Here is a 19,421-nt window from a genome sequence, read left to right as displayed (position 1 = left end):
ATACGACAAAATGTCACTTTAAGTTACACACACGAAGAAATAAATGTTTTAATCCTGCAGAATTCACTCTGTGCTCAGAATAGGTGACAGACTCTCTCTCATCAGTGGAAACAGCGAGAATAGCGCGGAAAATCAGACTACAGATGTTATTTGTTCCCTCACACTTGACACACATTTTTGCATCCGAGCAGCATGCCCTTGTGAGTGTATTTTTAGAGAAAAATTTGTTACGCTGTCATGAAGAATATGTGAGCACTCCTACTTAAAGGGTTGATTTGACAAATAGATTATGATAGAATTGGAGCCTCATCATGTAAGCAGATAGCAGGCGAGGGCTCAGTGAAAGCAGCCTAATTGTCCTCTCATTTCAGCCCCTCTCAGTTAAAGGCCACCTCTGTTATTATTATCAACCATTGTGGTTATGAATGATAATGGAGAGCACTTTGAGGCGGCTTTAATGTATGTGCACTCTGTCCTGCAAGTCTGTGCTGGGTGAATTTTCCTTTCGCGTACAGTATCTCTCTCTCACATCTTCACGGCAATTTATGTTTGCTGGATGGGACTGCTCAGGGACTCAGGACTTCCCACGGCACATTAGAAGGGACGAGACGTCACTATCTGGGGTCCAGAAAGAATAGAGGTGTTCACATCGACCCTGTTTAAGATCAGCTGTTTGACTGAAAACCAGACAAAGACATTAGTAGATAATTCAGGCAGAGCTTCAATGAAGTCTGTGGCAATTTTTCCACTCTTGTGCTCTTCTGGGCCGGGTTATCATACAGTATTATGCCAAGGACCCCGGGCAGCTCAAGGGCAGCATGCACACTGCAAAAAATTTCCATCACAGCAAGACTGAACCTTAAAATGTGTATTAAAGGAGTGATGTCATGCAGATATTCCCTCACAGTACTGGTCTGGTCTGTGTAATTATCTAACCTCACAGGAAGATTTCCTATCTGTGTTTAGAAAAAAATAGATCCTAACAATCAATACTAGATTAAGTTTCTTGCAGAGATGAACATTTTGTGCAGTGCAGTCTTGTTTCCAAGGACTGACAGTATCAAGATTAGAGTGGGTTTGAAGGAAGCTGACAAGATAGGGACACCCGAGGCGGTAAACGATGCCTTGCATCCAGACCCGTGGAGGTCAGTCAGACATCACGTGTTGCAGCATGTACAAGAGCGAGGCGACGCTCTCCTGAGGTTTGTTTCACTGTGGCAGTAATGAAGAAGCCTGATAACCTTTGTCTTGACATTTTGCTCTGTGAGTCAGAGCTGCTTTGGGAAGATGTCATGCACTGAGGATGCTGTTGCCTTGAGGGGGCATAACAACTACAAAGCTGCCATATTTAGGGCAGAAATTGCGCATTAAGCCACCGTGACGCTTCCAAAATAGGTTGTGTTGAGAGTCAGTGTGGATACCGGTAGATAAGGTGTTGAAGGAGGAGGGAAAAAGCAGCCTTCACTTAGGTTTAGTTGCATAAAACAGAAGGCCGGTTCCTAGCAGCCTCTCACTGTGTCACATTTGGTTTGTAAATATTAATCTATTATTATAATTACCCGGCATTGGCCTGCCTGCTTCCACATGAAGGGCCTATGAGTCAAAGATGCTGCTGCTGAATAATGCAAAGCTCCTTGTGGCTCTGCCTCAGTTCAAGAGCCCCAAACTGAGGAGCAACACGGGTGCTGTCCTCATTTGTTGACCCTCACAAATTCAGAAAAAAAACACATTCATGATTTGAGTATCAGTGCAGAGTTGAGACTGAATGTGCTCAGTTTGATAAACTGTGGGTGTTGTGCTTCCAGCCTCCATCACAGTCTGCTCTCTGATACTGTCTGCTCTGCTGACATGGCATCTGCTCCCTCCCACCTCGCTCTCTCTCAGACAATCGCTCACCACTAGCTCGTCCTCCAAGGGCGAACCACAATTTATTACCTGTTAGTCATGCAGAACCACGGCGGCACAAGATAAAATTAAAAAAAAAAAGGAAATGCTGTCTTGAGCTTGATGAGTTTTAATTCAGAGAATTGACCAAATGTGAGTCATTGCGAAAACACAACACTCATGAAGTCCTAAAATAGTTAACTGAGTGACACATGTTAAACATGAAAGTTTAGATTTAAACCTTTAATCATCGCCTCGTGAGTTGGCAATCTTTACTTTACACCAAAACAAATAAAATATACTAAATTCCTTGTACGGAACTAGTTGGGCTTTGCAATTATTCAACATTATCATGTTTGGATTTTTCAAAGGAATTGTATTGTGATTAAATTATGATATTTTGTAACCATTTTACAAAATTATTCCATTAAAATGAATGACTCCAAGCAGATTTGAATGAAAAGACTGTTGTTGTTGTTTTTTAAATAATGCATTACCATGGAACAAAGTTCTTGCCTTGCTTTCAAACATTGATTGAATTCATTTTTTAATGTGATTTTGCAAATTTTGCTGACTTTAAGTGTGGAGCTCATTGAAATAGTCATGGGAGGTGAAATGGGGCCAGCGGTTGCTTTGGCGCTAAAAGTGATTCAGCACCATGATTAAATGAGTGTAACCACACTAAGCTATATAAAAGAGATGTAGATCTGTTACACCATGGCCAATGTCCAAAGCAGTTTGTAAGGTTATTAACAGGGCTGATATGGATGTGGCAAATCAGAACTGTGCACCCCCTAACCAATGGAATATCTCAGATTGAAAAGAGATAAGAAATGTATGATAGTTTGTAAACTTTTAAAGCTGAGGCAAGCAGGGTTTTTTTCTGGTGTCATTGGTAAAATAATCCAGAATAACCTTTCAGCAAATTGTAATGCAGTGGTCTAAGAGACAAATAGACTTCTGCACCTCCTCTTGACTCTGTTTTTGGGTTTAGATTATCAAACATGTGACTGGGGACATTGACCAATCACAAGGTCCTTTCAGAGAGAGGACGTTACTATTGGCTTCTACAGATGCAGATGTGCGTGCACGTCCCTTCAGATGGTGATTCAATGTCAGAAAATCCTGCAGAAAAAGTTTCTATTCCAACTGCTGACACTGAAAAGCAGCCCAAAAAAAGAATTTCTTAACAAGAGCCTCTTAAAGAGAGTCAGACAATAAACACATTAAAACCAGTGTAAATATCGCCAAAGTGTTTAATGAGATGGACAGAATATGTTGCTAATAGTTTAGCCTTCTGCTAACTGTAGCCAAAGGCTCGGGGCTACAGCTAATTCAAGTTAATTTTAATGAATCTTACTAGAGCCTCAAATCACGCCATCAAGCTTGCATAAAAACAACTGATTGATCATCATTAAGAACTGCTGCTATAACAGCATCAGGATCACAATCACAATCAAGATGATTGTATTTAATGGCTAATACTCAGGTTACTGTATGAAACGTGTACATATGCCTGTGCTTGTCTCATTGGCGACATTTAGGACAGAGAGGGAAATGCTGGTGGGGAGTAGGAGGGCTGTATTTTTCCTAAATGATTCCATTTCCAAAAAACTGCCTTCCCCAGCTTTAGCTGTCGAGCTTCGGAGAGGAGATTGTGACTGTGACTGTCCCTTCTTTTCAATAAGACAGTCAATCCAACTATTAACTGATTAATACAAAGTAATGGTGTGCATAAAAGTCTTTAGTGACAGAGAAATGATCAAGAGATTGTCAAATTCAGAAAAGATATTGTTATTAATATCAGGATATCGATTCAAACCATATTCCTCGGTCCTATTAACAAGTAAACATGCTCTCCGCTATGAATTATGCAGGGATTGTGAGGAAAAAGCTGCATCATCCCTCCAGATGTTCAACAAATTTGGATATCTGGCCTCTAAGAGCTTTGACCTTTAGTTTCAGTTCCTTCAGGCCAATTAGTGTTTAAAAAGCATGATCTCTCACATTTCCGACCAAAATAGGGCCACTTATGTCTGAGAGATATTGGTTTGGGTAGAATAAAAAAATAAAAATGCTGGAGCATGAGACAAAAATAAAAGTATCTGGGAAAGATGCCAGTTCAGGAGGGCTTGAAGGCAGTTCATGCATCTTTGTCCAAAATCTGGCACAGACCATCAGGTGGAGCCAGGAAACTCCCTGATGGTGCAGCTTCTATAGCAATAGCCCAAAGATCCAGACATGCAGTCCAGCTTGAAAAGACCTCATTGGGTCACAGCGTTTCCTGAGCCAACCCGGTGCTCCCGGATGTGCTTTAATGTATTACTTTAATTTTACAAGAAACCTTAGGCTGAGGAATGCTTTAGCCTGAGGAAGAGAGTAAAATATTCAGAAAGTGTCCTATTTAACAAGACATTTCTTCACAGATCCACTGAATGTTATTTGAGTCAGGTGACAGTATCTTGAAACGAGTCAAATGATCTGCAGAGTATTTTAAGATATCATCACTGGGCGAAGAAAACACTTGAAACAAGCGAGGTAGGGGCCGAAGCAGCTAAAATTATCTCATCACACCAGGACATTTTTTTATCTGCTGTGAGAAAAGATAAGATTTTAATACAAATGTGGATTAAAAGGGCTGGTTTTTAGTGTGTTTAGGGCCTGGGTAGTCAAAGCTGCAGGGACAGCGGTTGTTGATGCAGCGGGTTTGAAGCCAGATTGGGTTTAATGGTCTTAATCATCGCTCACTCTCCAGTCAGAGTTAGACGGAGCCATGCAGCACCATTTCAGCTCTCCTTCACTCTTCATTGCAGCGCGCCTGCCGAGAAGGGACAGCATATGCCCTGTCATCTGTCTGCACCATATGCCACACCCATGGTCATTTAAAGTCTCATGCCTTATTTGACATTTCCAGTCAGTGATGAAATGGCCAGAACGGGCATTGGCACAGTCGCAAATGCATTTGGCATGGTGCATTGTCTCTTATCCATCTCAGTCCATTGTTATGACCAATTATCTCAGACTGTCTATCAACACCAGAGTCAAAGCCAAGTGTCATATATTAAGGTCACCTCAATTATAAAGTTTTATATAATCACTTTGACTCTAAAAACTTTCCCCTTCTACTTACATAAGAGATTTTCACATTAGAGTCATTGTTGCTGTGTATTTATAAATATATGTGTGTGTGTGTGTGTGTGTGTGTGATGTATTTCTCTGTCTGTGACTTTGGGCAGCGTCTTGGAGAGTCCCAGCCGGCTAGATGAAGAGCACCGCCTCATCGCTCGATACGCTGCCCGCCTGGCAGCCGAGGCGGGCAACTCCACAGTGAGTGTCTCACAGGACGGCCCTGTGGTGGGCTTCAGTCAAGCTGTATTTCACATCTAATGCTTTGACAAGTTATTGTGAGGCGCTTCATTGTGGCTGGAGAACTTAAATGTTGAGTTGAACTATAAAAACTACTCACACTATCAAGTCAGACTGTGTAATACTTAACATTGCAACAGCATGAGCTTTTTACAGTATGATTACTGTCTCAGATGGTTTCATGATATTACGGTATTAAGGTAATAATAATTAACGATATTTATCTAGCACCTTTTAGACAAGAGAGTGCTTTGCATTTACAAATTGGAACAGAAAACACTAATTAAAGACACTTGGGTTAACCTTAACACTGCTCTCCATCAAGTAGGGGAATGGCGGACTCCGCCACTACCAATAAAAACTACAATATAGAGATAATTACAGAAACTGAATACATTATTGGCTATTAAATAATCAAAAATGTTGTTTGAATTTTAAAAAAAATACACAGTCGCCCATAAAGTTGGAATAAAATGGGTTGTTTTTTTTACCTCGTTCCATGAAATGATTGTGTCAATGTGATTTATTGTTATTATAGACAGATAAAGTGTATATATTTTCAAAACTTTATAAATCAAGCTTTTTTTAAAACATGAAATTAAACTGCAATTACCAGAGGGTTGTGTCTGAAAACCAAATTATTCTAAAACTTTATGGGCGACCGTGTATAAGGGTTATAGCTTTAAAATATTCATGACTGCATGAGCACCATCAAGGGTCAAAAGTGAAAGGTAAACACTTGTGTGCAAAGATATTTCAAGGGGGGAAGTTAACTTAAACTCCCAAGGAACAGTTTGCCTAAATTTTCTGAGGCATTAAAAGTTCTTGTAGGGTTACTTTAGGTTTATTTGGATTTGTACTTTGCATCCCTTTATATGGAGGGATAAAGGAAAGCTGTGGTGAGCTGAAATGACTCGCTGTTTATGCAGAAGCATAATAAGTCTCCAGCAGAGACTCATTACTGCTCACTGTGGTCAGAAGGTAGCTGTTGGTGTTTGACTTTTGTTCTCCCGCCGCTGTTAATGCCATTCTATGTTAATCTTGTTTTGCAGCAACAATGTCCTCCAACAGATCTGGGCTTCAACTTTGATGCCAATAAACAACAGAGACAGCTGATTGCAGAGCTGGAGAACAAAAACAGGTACAACTTATAATTTATACACTGTAAACAAATCAGTGTTGTTTTGCTGATTGGTTGGCTGGTAGTGGTGGAAAGTAACTAAAGTAGTATTAGTGTATTTACCTTAAGTACTGTACTTTATTATAGTTTTTAGGTACCTGTATTGCTTTGCACATTTTTTATGCCACTTTATATTTGAAGTCTGCTACTTTCTCTAAATGATTTGTGACTGTATTTACTAGCTACTTTTCAGATTGAGGTTATACACACAAAACATAACATGAGCTTGCAAAACATGATGCATTATTGTAAATTTAAACAAGAGTTAGTAGATAATAACATCCACATATGGCTAATGTAAGCAGCCAGTTAGCTTAGCATAAGTGTGGGGGGGAAACAGTTGGGCTCTGCCCAAATTAAATGAAAAACCCACCTACAAGCACCTTTAAAGCTAATTAACTCACACATTAAATCTTGTTTGTTCAACCCAAACAAAAATTGAAGTGTAAAGACAACAAGTTGTGTTTTTTGCGTTGGTTTATGTGCCAGATTATTGGCTGAGAGCCAGTATTTTTTACTCTTTTTAAAAAAAAAATACAATACTCCACTGTAAAATACATTGGCATTGTGTTTGTAGCAAAATAATATACTGTAATATATAAACAAGCCATCATTTTTGCATTTATTTTTTATAAAAAATACTGATCTTAAAATACTTAAAACACCATATCTCTAACAGAAATATACTGTAATATTTAATGGTAAAATCTTTAATTCATGCAGCATTTATAAAGTATTTTCTTGTCAATTATATGTCAGAACAGCGTTTCTTTTGATGGAAAACTTTTTATTTTTTTGCGGTAAAATATGGAATTAAATGGCTATCTTAAATGGGAAATATTAAAAAATTAATATTAATATTACAAAAAGTTGCACCGTATTTATTACGGTAAAGTTCTGGCAACCACAGCTGCCGTTTTTTTACCGTTTTTTTACAGTGTATACATACACTGGTATATGAAAAAACCCAACTAATTTTGCGAAAACAACCATGAAACTTCCCCAGTTGATTACATACATGAACACACTTTGTATTACAAGTTTTCTGAAATGTTATGTTTAAAGAAGCATTACCTAATGCCAACTTCTGGTGAATTTAGGAGAAATCTACTAAATAGAAAATAGACAAAGTTTATCAAAACAAACACCTAAATGTGTATTTTGGATGTTTTTTTCCACCAGTCTGAAATATTGTAAAGCAAATTGATCCAAAATCTCGAATGAACCATTGCATTAAAAACGAAAAAGCAATGCTTTTCCCTGTAGTTGTTTCTTCTGTATACTGAACTGACTGACTGACTCATTCAGGGAGATCCTCCAGGAGATCCAGCGGCTTCGTCTGGAGCACGAGCAGGCCTCTCAGCCGACCCCAGAAAAAGCCCAGCAGAACCCCACACTTCTGACTGAACTACGGCTGCTCAGGTATCATCCCCGCTAACACCACCACACCTCGTATAAAAGCATCTTCCTCCCAACAACAGCAAGAGAGAGAGCCATATAAGAAATCAAGTAGTGAAAAAACGCTTCAGGCACTTCAAGTAGACGTAATGTCTTCCTAATTCAGGAGGGTGTCCAGCAGCAGTGTGGACATTTGTCATGCTGGCAGGACACTGAGACCCTTGGGTTCAGTTCTTGGAAGAGACTCACCCTGAGAGGACGCGTTACAGCAGTTGCTGCCCTGAATGACTCCTTGTTTGTCTGGCCTGGCCTGAATAATGAATCAGCAGGCGGGTTTATGGTCAACAGCCATAATAAAAGATTTAAAATGTATATTAATCTAAAGTTTTATAGCATAAATTATTGGCTACCTTACAATGCTGGGTTGTTATACAGTTCTACCTGGAATAGATTAATTTGAATTATACTTTCTCACTCTTTGGCATGTTAGATGATTGCTGTATATACAGGAATCTAATTATATGTTGTTTTAAAATGGCTTGTATCACTGTGAGGTACACTAATCCGCTTATTATTTCATCCAGTTTAATTCAAACATGTCTAGGAGCATTTTACAGCTTACTGAGCCTGTTTGTGATGCAGGTTTGAGATCAGGATATTATCAGGTAGTAATATTTCATCACCAACTGTGTTTGAAGCCTGGCTGCACGGCTCTGATGTTGCCTTTATTGAGCCCGAGGATACAAAAACAGAGCAGAGGTGTTTACAGTCTGCAGATGTTTGTGAGTTTTTGATGGGTCGACTCCAAACAGACAGATGATTGCTACAGCTTCTTTGAAGGTTTTTTTCTTCTTCCAGAATGCAGTTACTCATTATGAACACCAGAGGGTGCTAATAAGCAAGAATCCTCACCTAAACAATATGGCTTGAAATTTACTGTCAAACTAAAGTTACCTGAGAGCCATGTTGTTCCCTCATACCTGTCATATTGTTCTGTGAGTGAGAGATGCTGCTGAGATTGTGTTCCTGGAGAATAGCAGCTTGCTGCTTGTGGATAAAATAAGTGATAGAGTGACAAATAAATAAATAATAAATTCTATACCTGCCTTGAAACTCAGTGTTCCAGGAGAACATTTTTGGTTCATAAAGTTGCACCAGGGTAAATAAGACTTCTCTTACAAATATTTATGCTGACGAGTAGTGCAGCTAGGTGCAGTTTGCAGAGGTTGAGTATGGGAATAAAAGCTAATTCTAATGCTACAATATTGCAGCATTCCTAGAAAAAAAATATAATAATTAAGTTATGACTGTAAAATAAAAACTGTAGAAAAGTCACAGAGAAACTACAATTTCTCAAAGTTGTATGCCTCCACTAACAAGTCAAGTTGCAGCTAATACCCATGTCTGTCCAGACTCTCATATGTAGCAACGACAGCAGACAATGCTTCAAATGTTCCTGCAAAGAAGCTACAAATTCGACAAGATGGATGCTTTCCAACCCAACAGCACAGAAGATCTATATAATCTACAAAAGATTAATGTCACTAATTCAAAATGAATCCCCTTCTGTTCCTCAGTTATGTCATTGAATAATGGCCAGAAAAGCGATTTTGCAAAACATGATGATGTCACAGTGAACTTTTGGATATAAAATAATCGCATAAGTATTTTATCCTAGTAGACCTTTGTGTGAAATTTGTCATAATTATCATGTGAGTTTTTGAGGTATAGCAAAAAACAGATTTTGTGAGTTCATAGTGAGTTTGACCTTTGACCTCCATCTCCAATCTAATAAAGTTCATTCTTGAGTCTAAGTGGACATTTGTGCCAAATTTGAAGAAATTCCTGTTGGTGCGGAGATCTAATCATAGAAAAATAATCCAAATTTCACAGTTAATTAAACACAATAGGCCCTTTATAAAATGGTCATGTGGGCCAAATCTTGCCCCCAGCTGGAAGTTGGAGACCACATGATGCAAATGCCGTATGACTCTACATGCAACATGCAGTGTGTCTGCACCCCATCCTTGAATTATTCGACCCTAAGGTAAATCTAAAACCCCTCAAAACTTGCAGGAAACATATTTGAGGAATAATTTACAGATGTGTTTCCCCTACTGTTCACTAAACGGATTCTCCAAACAGTCAAAGTGCACTGCTTTGTTTAAGAACAGTCTACCTGTGCATTATGTTTTATTAATGTTAAATCCATGTGCCACTTCCTTATGTACTCCAAACTCCTTCTGCTGCAGACACAGGAAGGACGAGCTTGAGAGGCGCATGTCGGCCCTCCAGGAGAGCAGACGGGAGCTGATGGTGCAGCTGGAGGGACTCATGAGGCTGCTAAAGGTAAGACCATCACCTGTTTCTAAAAGTACAAGGTGCGTTTTTAAAAAAGCCTTTAAATCAGTATTAATATCCTACTTAAAAGTGGTGCATAAACACTCAGCCATTGTCCTAATTAAAATAGGGTTTGTCAACACTAATTTAATTCACATGATTTGGACTTTAAGCTTGGTGGCATGTTTGATTAAATTAAATGTTTGCATGTTTGATGCTCTGAAACCGAGACACTGCGGTGATCTTAAGTTATGTTAATGTGCCGTATGTTGCATGCAGAAATCCCTTTGTTCTTCTTCTTCCGCTGCTTTAATTCTGTTGCTCTCACTCTTCTTGCCCTCTCTCACTGCTTACCTTTGCTGGCTGATAGGATGAGGAGCAGAAGCAGGCTGTAAGTTGCCTTTAATTCAGTTTGCAAGGCTCAATACCTAGCTCTAGTCTTAGCACTTAATTTAATGCCACTATACTCCCCCGTTCACACGGATATGATTGAAGGAAGTTTTTATAGTAGATTTTAAGAAGGACATTAGGGAAGATAATGGGATTCCACTATCTAACTGGGTTACACCGACCTAGTCCTCTTATGTAGGCTTCTCCAACACTTATTTGCTAACAGCATCAGGAAGCTAAAACTACAGGCTGCGACACAATCTCTAAAATCTGTTTTCTCAGGTCCTCCGTCCAAACAAGTTGAGAGAACTGTGTTTTTCTTAGCCCAAATGTCAGGGACCTGTTCCTTTCATCGGCACTAACAACCTCTCTTCTAATGTGACTGCAGTCTGGCCGGCCATCTGCTGCCTGGCTCAGAGCCACCGACCTGGGCCTGCACCAGTCCCAGAGACACACAGTGATCCTTTCTCTGTGAGATATATCTCTCGTCTCAGCACTGGCCCCAGTCGCTCACCCACACATGGTTCTCATTACCCCCTAGACGCAGTAAAGGTGCACTATAGACACACATAGTATAGCCAGCCAGTATAGGATTTCCAGAAGGGTTTTCTTGCCTTTAAACCACTGTTTTTGTTTGTTCTCCCTATAAGGATTAAGTTCTTTTGGTCACATCTGTGTCTGTGTTTGTTTTAATAAAAGTCACATTTAGAAGCAAAAAGGTCATCTCTTCACAAAGCTGCAATCTGTGATTGCAATACGGCGTCTTCCACTGAAATGCAGTTTTTTCAGAATTGGCTTTGTTGATGTAGAGATTAATTGGATTTTTTTTATCTCTGTATCAGAAGACCAGATTCACTAAAGGCTTGCACATGGAAGACCATAGTATGCCATGAAAATGTGCCATGTTATTTATTAATTCTGTGCCAGCAAAAAGATGCCTAGTGACATCAGTTGGTCAGCTAGTGTTTTTGCACCTGTTGATTAGAAAATTATGTGTGCTTCTCAATCTTTTGGTAATATAGTATTTCTTTGCTGATGCCAATCAAGATTACGACCAGCTCATAAACATGCTTTAAGACCAACCATCCCAAATTATTGAGAGAAATTGAGACTTGGAGACATGAGTGTGGTCTCGGTTGACAAGAAAGCAAATAAGAGCATTTCCTAAAATGTCAAACTACATAAATAGTACAGAAAATCCCAAATTCTAAAGGTTGTTTTTTTCGCTTATGATACTATAACTATCACTGGTGTTTTTATGTTGCAGTCCCAGTCTGGAGGTTCCCCTCATTCCTCCCCCAGTCACGGTGCAGGTTGCTCCATGCCCATGCCCATACGCTCCACCTCGGCTGGGTCCACCCCAACTCACACACCACAGGACTGCCTGGCAGGTGTGGGAGGGGACGTGCTTGAGGCCTTTGCTCAGGGTAAGTGTGCCGCAAAACCCAAAAAAAGAGCATTAATTAAAGCGAATGCACAATCTATAACATATCTATACAAACTTTTGAAGACCTCATTTGGAAAACTCACATTTTTTAATAATTAGCATTTTTCTTCAAATGATACTTCCAACAATAATGCAGTGATTCTATCACCAGGCAGTGGAACAAAGAAACTAAGTACATTTACGTACGTTTTGTACTGAAGTACAATTTTAACATACTTGCACTTTATTTGCCATTTTATACTACTTTATTCATATTCTTTACTACATTTCAGACTAAGATATTGTACTTAAAACTGCACCACATTTATTTGACTAATATAGTTACCAGATACTTTTTACATGCATATCATACTACCATCTACACAGTAGGATAATAAAACTGACTCTAAATTGACAAATTACAACATTAAAATGGTCTTATATATTTGTTAGTAATAAAAATAAAAGAATATAATATTCACTAATAAAAAAACAGTTACTTTTACTTTTGATACTTTAAAAGCAATAATCTTGAAGATTTTAAGATAAGATAAGATAAGATAAGATTGCACTTTATTAAACCCAAAGGAAATTCTGGTTCCAGATTGCTGTTCCAGAGTTACAATTTTTTTTTTTACAAAAACAATCACAATATAGGATAATATAAGAAAAACAATGAACAAAAACATTTAAATAAATTTCTGCTAAATCACTATCTATAGCTTAAGTATTAGGCTCACCTACGAACTGGTGACTGAGGCAACATTCTCAGGAAAAATGACAAGCAATAATAGCAGAGAGGGTAGACGGAGCTTACACAACAGACTCACTTCAGCTTACTTGTGTGAAGCATTGACCAATTTTTTTGGTCTCTGCTCGCACTGCAAGAAAACTATGGCCAAAGGAAGAAAGAAAGGACAACTAAATGACATTAACAAGTGAAAGTGAGATCTAAAAACACACCTGCAGTTAATACTTCTTGCCATTTGGTGCCACCAAAGAGGAATTATCGTAGATCCTCGAAATTGTTAATTTAAGCCAGTTTTGCTGATAATATTTCAAATTACATTTTGAATTCAGGACTTTTACTTGTAATGGAATATTTTAGTCTATGGTATTTCCAATTTTACTAAAGGAAAGATTTTTTTTTTTTTCCAGGTGTACCTAGAAATCTTCGGAATGATCTATTAGTTGCTGCTGACTCAATCACAAACACCATGTCATCACTGGTGAAAGAGCTCCACTCAGGTTAGTCTATAACAAGTTTCATGGCTTTGACTCTGTTTTATCATCTGGATTATGTTCCATTCAAGACTGTTTGAATTTTACACGTCATCATGGGGATGTCTTTCTCTGTCTGTATAGCATATGTATACCTTTTATACTTTATAGATTTTATCATAGTGACCAAAAACACTAAAATATTTGGTTTTATTTTCAAAGTTGACGATGTGGGCGTGGAAGAGGAGACAAACATGAGGAACGGTGGGGACAGAGGTAGGTGTAAGGACATGCTAGTAGTTTCCAATTGTAAGTCGTTTCCAGAACCTGTCATACATATAATATATATAGTGCTGTATTTAGAGTATGCCACTCAAAATTTAGAATGCAGAATTATTTTCTGTCATAAAGATTGGCGAAAAAATAAACATGCAGTATTTCCTTCTTTTTTCCAGCTGAAGCAGAATGAACAACAAAAAGTAGGAATTATGATTATCTTATGCATATATAGAGTAGCACAGAAACTGAGAACATTCATGGCTGTAATATTTTTGTTTCGTTCATGGGATCAGAATTCTGTTATTTATTTATATCAAAACTGCTTTCTTGTGATAATGGGTTGTTAATGAATTAATAAAGAGCAAGCTGTTTCCAAGATACAACAACAGCAGGTATGTCCCTAGTTAACAGAATGAATATCTTGTTTTCAAAGAAAACAACTCACAAGTTTGTCAGGTTAATGCGTTAATTCTTTGATCCTAGAAAAAAACATATTTATGTTGAGATAACAAGTTAATAACCTGTCATCACAAGAAAACAACCTGCTGTTCCCCAAGAAACAACAGCTTGTTTTCTTGAGATAAGAAGATAATTAACTCACCTTCACATCGAGTGAAAATGACATCATGAGATAAGAGGGTAATTAACTTATTATATCAAGACAACAGAATGAAATAAAATGATTGCAACCATGGTTGTTCTTGGCTTCCGTATATAATAATTTTATAGGAACAAGTTGCCTGAAGTACATTTATTTTTTGCAACTAGACAAAAAGTTGTCGGTGCTAATTATGACAGCGTTGTTTCTTCATTTGGTGGATTGAAAGAGTTGGCTGCACCTTTATCACACCTTTTGCAGCCAATAAAATACTTGTTTGGCTCTTCCTAGTGAGCGTCTGCTCCATCCAAAGTAGCGAAGCACCATGGCACATTGCCACAGAGTCATTTATACGTTTTGTTTTTTTTGAAAAACAAATTAATTCATGCAGGCTGTCAGCTGCACTAAATTTGCTCGTCTGTGTGTGTATCCAGGCACATTGAGAGTACAGAAGCACTGAGGACAAGAGAACACCATTCCACCCTGTAAGGACATACGGTCATCAATTGGGAAGAATCCGTAACAACTACAACAACAACAACAACAACAACAACCCCTGGCATTAGCACGTAGAGTAATGCATGCTGTAATCTAACAGGATTTCACTATGTGAAAAAAGTCTCTTCACACCTTGCAGGTAGCAAGATGTGTCTAATTAGTGAGTGTGTATGTTGTCCTGTAAACAAAAACTGCTGTAATTACCCGATGATTTCCCTCATGACTGCTGAGGAATGGCTTGCTGTGCTTTCTCCCCCAACGGTTCCACTGCAGCAGCTCATTTTGTATATAAAATACTGTAAACACATGACCACGGGGACACCCGACACGAAGGTGACAACATGTTTCCTGTCATTGCTTTTGTATGATTAGCGCTAGTAATTTGTTTTCTTTTTTTTCTCTCCTTTTTTTTAAAATTATTTTTGCATGAAGTTGCACTCACGTCTGGATTTAGGTACTGTACCATGCTATGCCAGCTCTCTGTGGGATTATGATGACAGCCGGGGTGTCAGAAGTGTCTTGTCTCACAATTCACGCTGAGTGTGTTTACTCGCACATTCATATTCGCAAGAAAAAAAACAACAACTCTAAAGTTTGTAAAAGCAGAATTCTGGATATGCTCCAGTTTCAAGGATTAAGAGTTTGGCATTTTGGTTAATACACTTTTTGGCTACTTGCTGAGAGTTATATGGTAGTCATTGCGTTAGAGTTTAAGAGTTAGATGATATTTGTATGAAGCCTTCACCAGCAGTTATTTAGTTTAGCTTAGCATAAAGACTAGAAACAGGGGAAATTGCTAGCTTTTTCCTGTTTATTTTGCTTTTGATAGGTCGACACCGATTTACTGATAACTAAAATGAGGTGGCATTGAGGGTAACCAGGCAGAGCTGACTTAAAAACACTAACTAAAAATCTGCATAGTTTCCTTTTTAGCACGCTCCACTTTTTACCTCAGACTACAAGTTGTTGGACTGTTAAACATTAATTACCCTATAGACCTGACATGTGTAGCCAGTCAAAAAAATTCTTGACATCATTGACATCCCTCGTCCAAAAGTATTAAAATCCACCTACCAGCACCTCTAAAGCTCACAAATTAACATTTTACATCCTGTTGTTTAATGTGTACAAAAAAGAAGTGTAAAATGAGTAAATTGTAGTTTTACAGGATGTCATATGCTGGGCTATTTCTTGGCATCGTATTTACACAGTGACTTCTCGGAGTCTTGTTGAAAGTGAGAGTGACAGGCTAAACCGCAACTTGTCGTTTTCACGCTTTTTTTTTTAAACAAACAAATTAAACGATGGAGATACAGCCAGACTAGCTCTTTCCACTGGTTTCCATTCTTTATGCTAAGCTAAACAATACGCTGACTGTAGCTTTATATTTACTTCCAGAGAGAGTGGGATTGATGTTCTCATACTCTAACTCTCGGCAAGGAAAAATAGCTGGTATCCAGAGTATTGCGTGCTTGTAAACACACCAACTGAGTCACATAGTGTACTGCTGCTACTGCGCTCTCTGTGAGCCAACATTGCAAATAAGAGGGCTGTGCGTTTAAAAGAAACCAAGGGGCTACAACAAACACAACAATGAACAGAGTCTCATTGATTACTCCCTGTGAAAACTTAACAAAACACACCCGACTAGCTGGCAGCCTCATATTCATTGTTTCAAGTGTAGGGAAGCACCTCAGGATGTTTAAATTGTAATGAATTAGGCACTGAGTTTTAGTTACAAAATGAACACTTATACAGTATGTGTGGATGTAAGGTCGTAGTGAGCAAGTAGGATATGCTTTGATAGCTTTATTTAGTTAATAAAGGAATACTGAAAATGTTTATGTGCAATGAAGGTAGGTGCTCAGGGACTGCAGAGCTACTAGTAAAATATGGTGGTAAAGTCCTTTAACTGCAAGACGTCATTGGCCACAGACTAAAAGGCTAGAGGTCAATGATTAAAAAAAAGAGGGTTTCATTCCAAAACACATCCAATGTTTTTCACAAATACAATTTCTTGTGATTGCATAAGATTTACTTGAAACTTCCTAAAGTTGTTCATTTTACTTTCTACCTCTGCCAAGGAGGTTTTGTTTTTGATCTTCAGTTTGTTCAAAACATTCTCATTCCTAAACACTGAATAGGTTGACACTCAACACGATATATATGACCGTTTTAAGCTCATGAAAGAAATGGTCGCAGTTTTAAACATGTGGTAAATGTTGTGAAATGGAACTACCTGGTTAGTTCTATGAAAATATCTTGGCTTGGGTTTGAATTGTGATAAACTGTTCACTTTCATTAACATTGCAACTTATGGAATTTGATCTCGATTGAGGTCTGCGCTCTCCGAGTGCCCCTCTAGTTTTGGAATGAAATTCTTTTAATATGTCAACATATTCTCATGAATGAGTTCGTATTATTTCTCGCAAAAAAGAGCTGATATCTTCTGGTTGTTGGTTGATTGGTTGGTCTGTATTCTCTTGTTTGACGAAATTGTGTCCTCCAATTTTTTCCCAACTGAAAACACCAGTTGCTTCTCTGAAAACGCCAAGCTGGGAGCACTATAGCATTAGTGCAGTTTAGTGGTGTTTGTAGCATAGTGTAAATACGCAGCACACCCAGTGTTGCTCAGTGCACTGTGGCTAAAAGTTAAACTTGAGATAATGTGCAGATTTTTGCTCCCCTCGAACACTCTATTGGTTGAAGAGTAGGTGTAATTTCAGTCAACATGAAGTCAGTTTACTTCTGTTGACTACAGCCCTACTTATGCAACACTGTTCCTATGATATCCTACGAAATAACTTTTGCTGTTTTAAACACGTCACGGTCACCGTTTTAAACACTTGGCAATTGTTTTTTGTAAACATCTTGGGAACTACTTGGTTAGATTTAGACACCAGAACTACTTAGTTAAGTTTCAGCAACAAAACAACTTATTTAATGTTCAGAAAAAGGGTTTTAAGGCTTAAAATGTCCGTTTACATACAGAACTACTGAGGAGAACTAGAGTGAGGAAGTTTCCAACGGGAGTGGGTCAAAGTCCTGTGTTTGTGCCGTTAACCTCCCCTCCTGCCTGCCCTTTGCGTCCGTGGTCTTTTTGCTCTAGAAATGGACACAATTTCATGGGATATCCTTGAAATTCAGTACATTACTTTATGTAGGAATAACTACGAACCGTTCATGAGAACAGCCTGAAAATTGATGAAAACAACAGCAAGTGATTAAAGTGGTTAAAGAATGTGGATCATTAGGAGAGAAGTTTTTCTAAAGTGCTATATGGTGAAGCATGTTGTTGGATATAGTTTGTTTGTGTGTGAATTTGTGTCTTTCACGGATAAGCGAAGAGATCTGTCCATTAACAGAGGTAGCTGTCCACCAGAGAGGATGATCATTTTGATCAGGTCCAAGTTACCTTTACATTGTTTGTCTTCTGGTTCAATGTTTTTTGTCCTTCAGGGTAGCCATTCATCACGAAAATGAGCATTGTTTGGTCTTTAGTAAATGCAATGTGATAAAGGTCTGGGAGCCATATTAGAGTAAAATGTTCTGAAAGGAGATAAATCTGACTGAATCGAAGTGAAAAGCATGAGGTTTTTGTTCTGAGATCTGTACAGTAAGTCTATCCTATAAGCTAGCTATAAGGTTTCAACAAGCTCTTACACTGTGTCAAGAAAAAGAACAAAAAGAGGCTACTCTGTAATCGACATTTTAAATGTGATGTTTTTATTCAGTTCTCTGTTCTGCTCTATGTTATCCTTATTGTTTAGTATTAGTGGAGTATAGTCAATGTAATGAGTCTGTCAAAACGGAGATTCATGTGCACATTTGCGCTTGCGTATTCGCCCAAATGTAAATGAATATGAAGAAAGTGGAAAAACTGAAGTACTGTAATTTAAATCTGTGACCACTGCTGTAAAAATATTCAGCAGTAAAACACAGAGGTTAAAGCTTAAGGGTTTAATGTCCTCCCCTTCATTCTGCCCACACAAAGTTTTTTCGTTCTTTCAGTTTGTGCCTGTAGCTGTTCTGTAAAGTGCTGTATAAAGTAACCATTCAGCAAATAAGATGATCTATCAGCCTTTATGTCTGTGACTTTGTAGAGATTTTATTTATTTATTTAACGTGTTCTGGGGGAAACTCATGCTCAGCCTTTACATTTGTGCCAAACTGTTTGCAGACATTGTGTGTCATACAGATTACAGGTATATATCAAAGTATATCTGCATTAGTATGTTGTTGTTGCCCATAGTTTATTCACAGAATGCCTGGAGATGTTCACAGTTAATGGTTTCCGCTGGAAAAACTTGCATTTAATAATTAATAAAGACAAACAACACATTCCAAATCTACTGATAGACTCACTGATGTCATTATAGCCAATGTGGAGGCAATACTACTGTATACCCGTCAGAACAATGCGGGGTAACGCAAATAAACTCAGCCGGTCATACAGAGGTGCATACATTGTGATCCTTTTATTGTTTGCAGAGAGACAATGTGCAAAGAGGAATAACGCTCCCCTGATGTTATTTATCTATGTATGTGTTCTGTACGGTTATGCTTCTGGTACACATTTGTTTCTCATGTTAATTTTACAAAACATAGTTTTATGTCACAAAGCCACTGTCTTTTGTAAATAAATCAAATGTGAGATATATTAAAAAGATTTAAAATATGGCTTTGACTTGTCATGTCATGATTGTTGGTATGGTTTTGATTATTCGTCACTAAAGGTCCATCAAACATACATCATTTACTCTTGTTGGAAAATAATAAATAACATTTCTTAACAAATAACATTTCTTAGGTAAAATTCTTAGGTATTTCTATTCAATATT

General features: G+C 38.1%; 1 protein-coding gene across 6 annotated transcripts in view; it reads left to right on the top strand.

Annotated features, from left to right (window-relative positions):
- Nucleotides 1–19,194, top strand: part of dtnbb (dystrobrevin, beta b) — a 40,444-nt gene extending 21,250 nt beyond the window's left edge. For 3 of the 6 annotated variants that reach the window (XM_059353904.1, XM_059353903.1, XM_059353907.1), the window contains 9 exons: nt 5,121–5,211; nt 6,303–6,391; nt 7,739–7,852; nt 10,081–10,177; nt 10,539–10,559; nt 11,826–11,985; nt 13,143–13,232; nt 13,428–13,481; nt 14,517–19,194. In XM_059353904.1, the coding sequence (XP_059209887.1) occupies nt 5,121–5,211; nt 6,303–6,391; nt 7,739–7,852; nt 10,081–10,177; nt 10,539–10,559; nt 11,826–11,985; nt 13,143–13,232; nt 13,428–13,481; nt 14,517–14,542 (742 nt within the window). In that variant the 3' untranslated portion in view covers nt 14,543–19,194. Of the gene's footprint in view, nt 1–5,120; nt 5,212–6,302; nt 6,392–7,738; nt 7,853–10,080; nt 10,178–10,538; nt 10,560–11,825; nt 11,986–13,142; nt 13,233–13,427; nt 13,482–13,660; nt 13,685–14,516 lie in introns of all 6 variants that reach the window. The other 3 variants (XM_059353906.1, XM_059353908.1, XM_059353905.1) reach the window with 2 other exon arrangements.
- The last annotated feature ends 227 nt before the right edge of the window (nt 19,195–19,421 follow it).

The sequence above is a fragment of the Centropristis striata genome, chromosome 16 (genome assembly GCF_030273125.1).
Source record: "Centropristis striata isolate RG_2023a ecotype Rhode Island chromosome 16, C.striata_1.0, whole genome shotgun sequence".
In the NCBI taxonomy this organism is placed as follows: domain Eukaryota; kingdom Metazoa; phylum Chordata; class Actinopteri; order Perciformes; family Serranidae; genus Centropristis; species Centropristis striata.
Note: the sequence above shows the minus strand (reverse complement) of the source record. Positions and strands in the feature narration are given on the sequence as shown.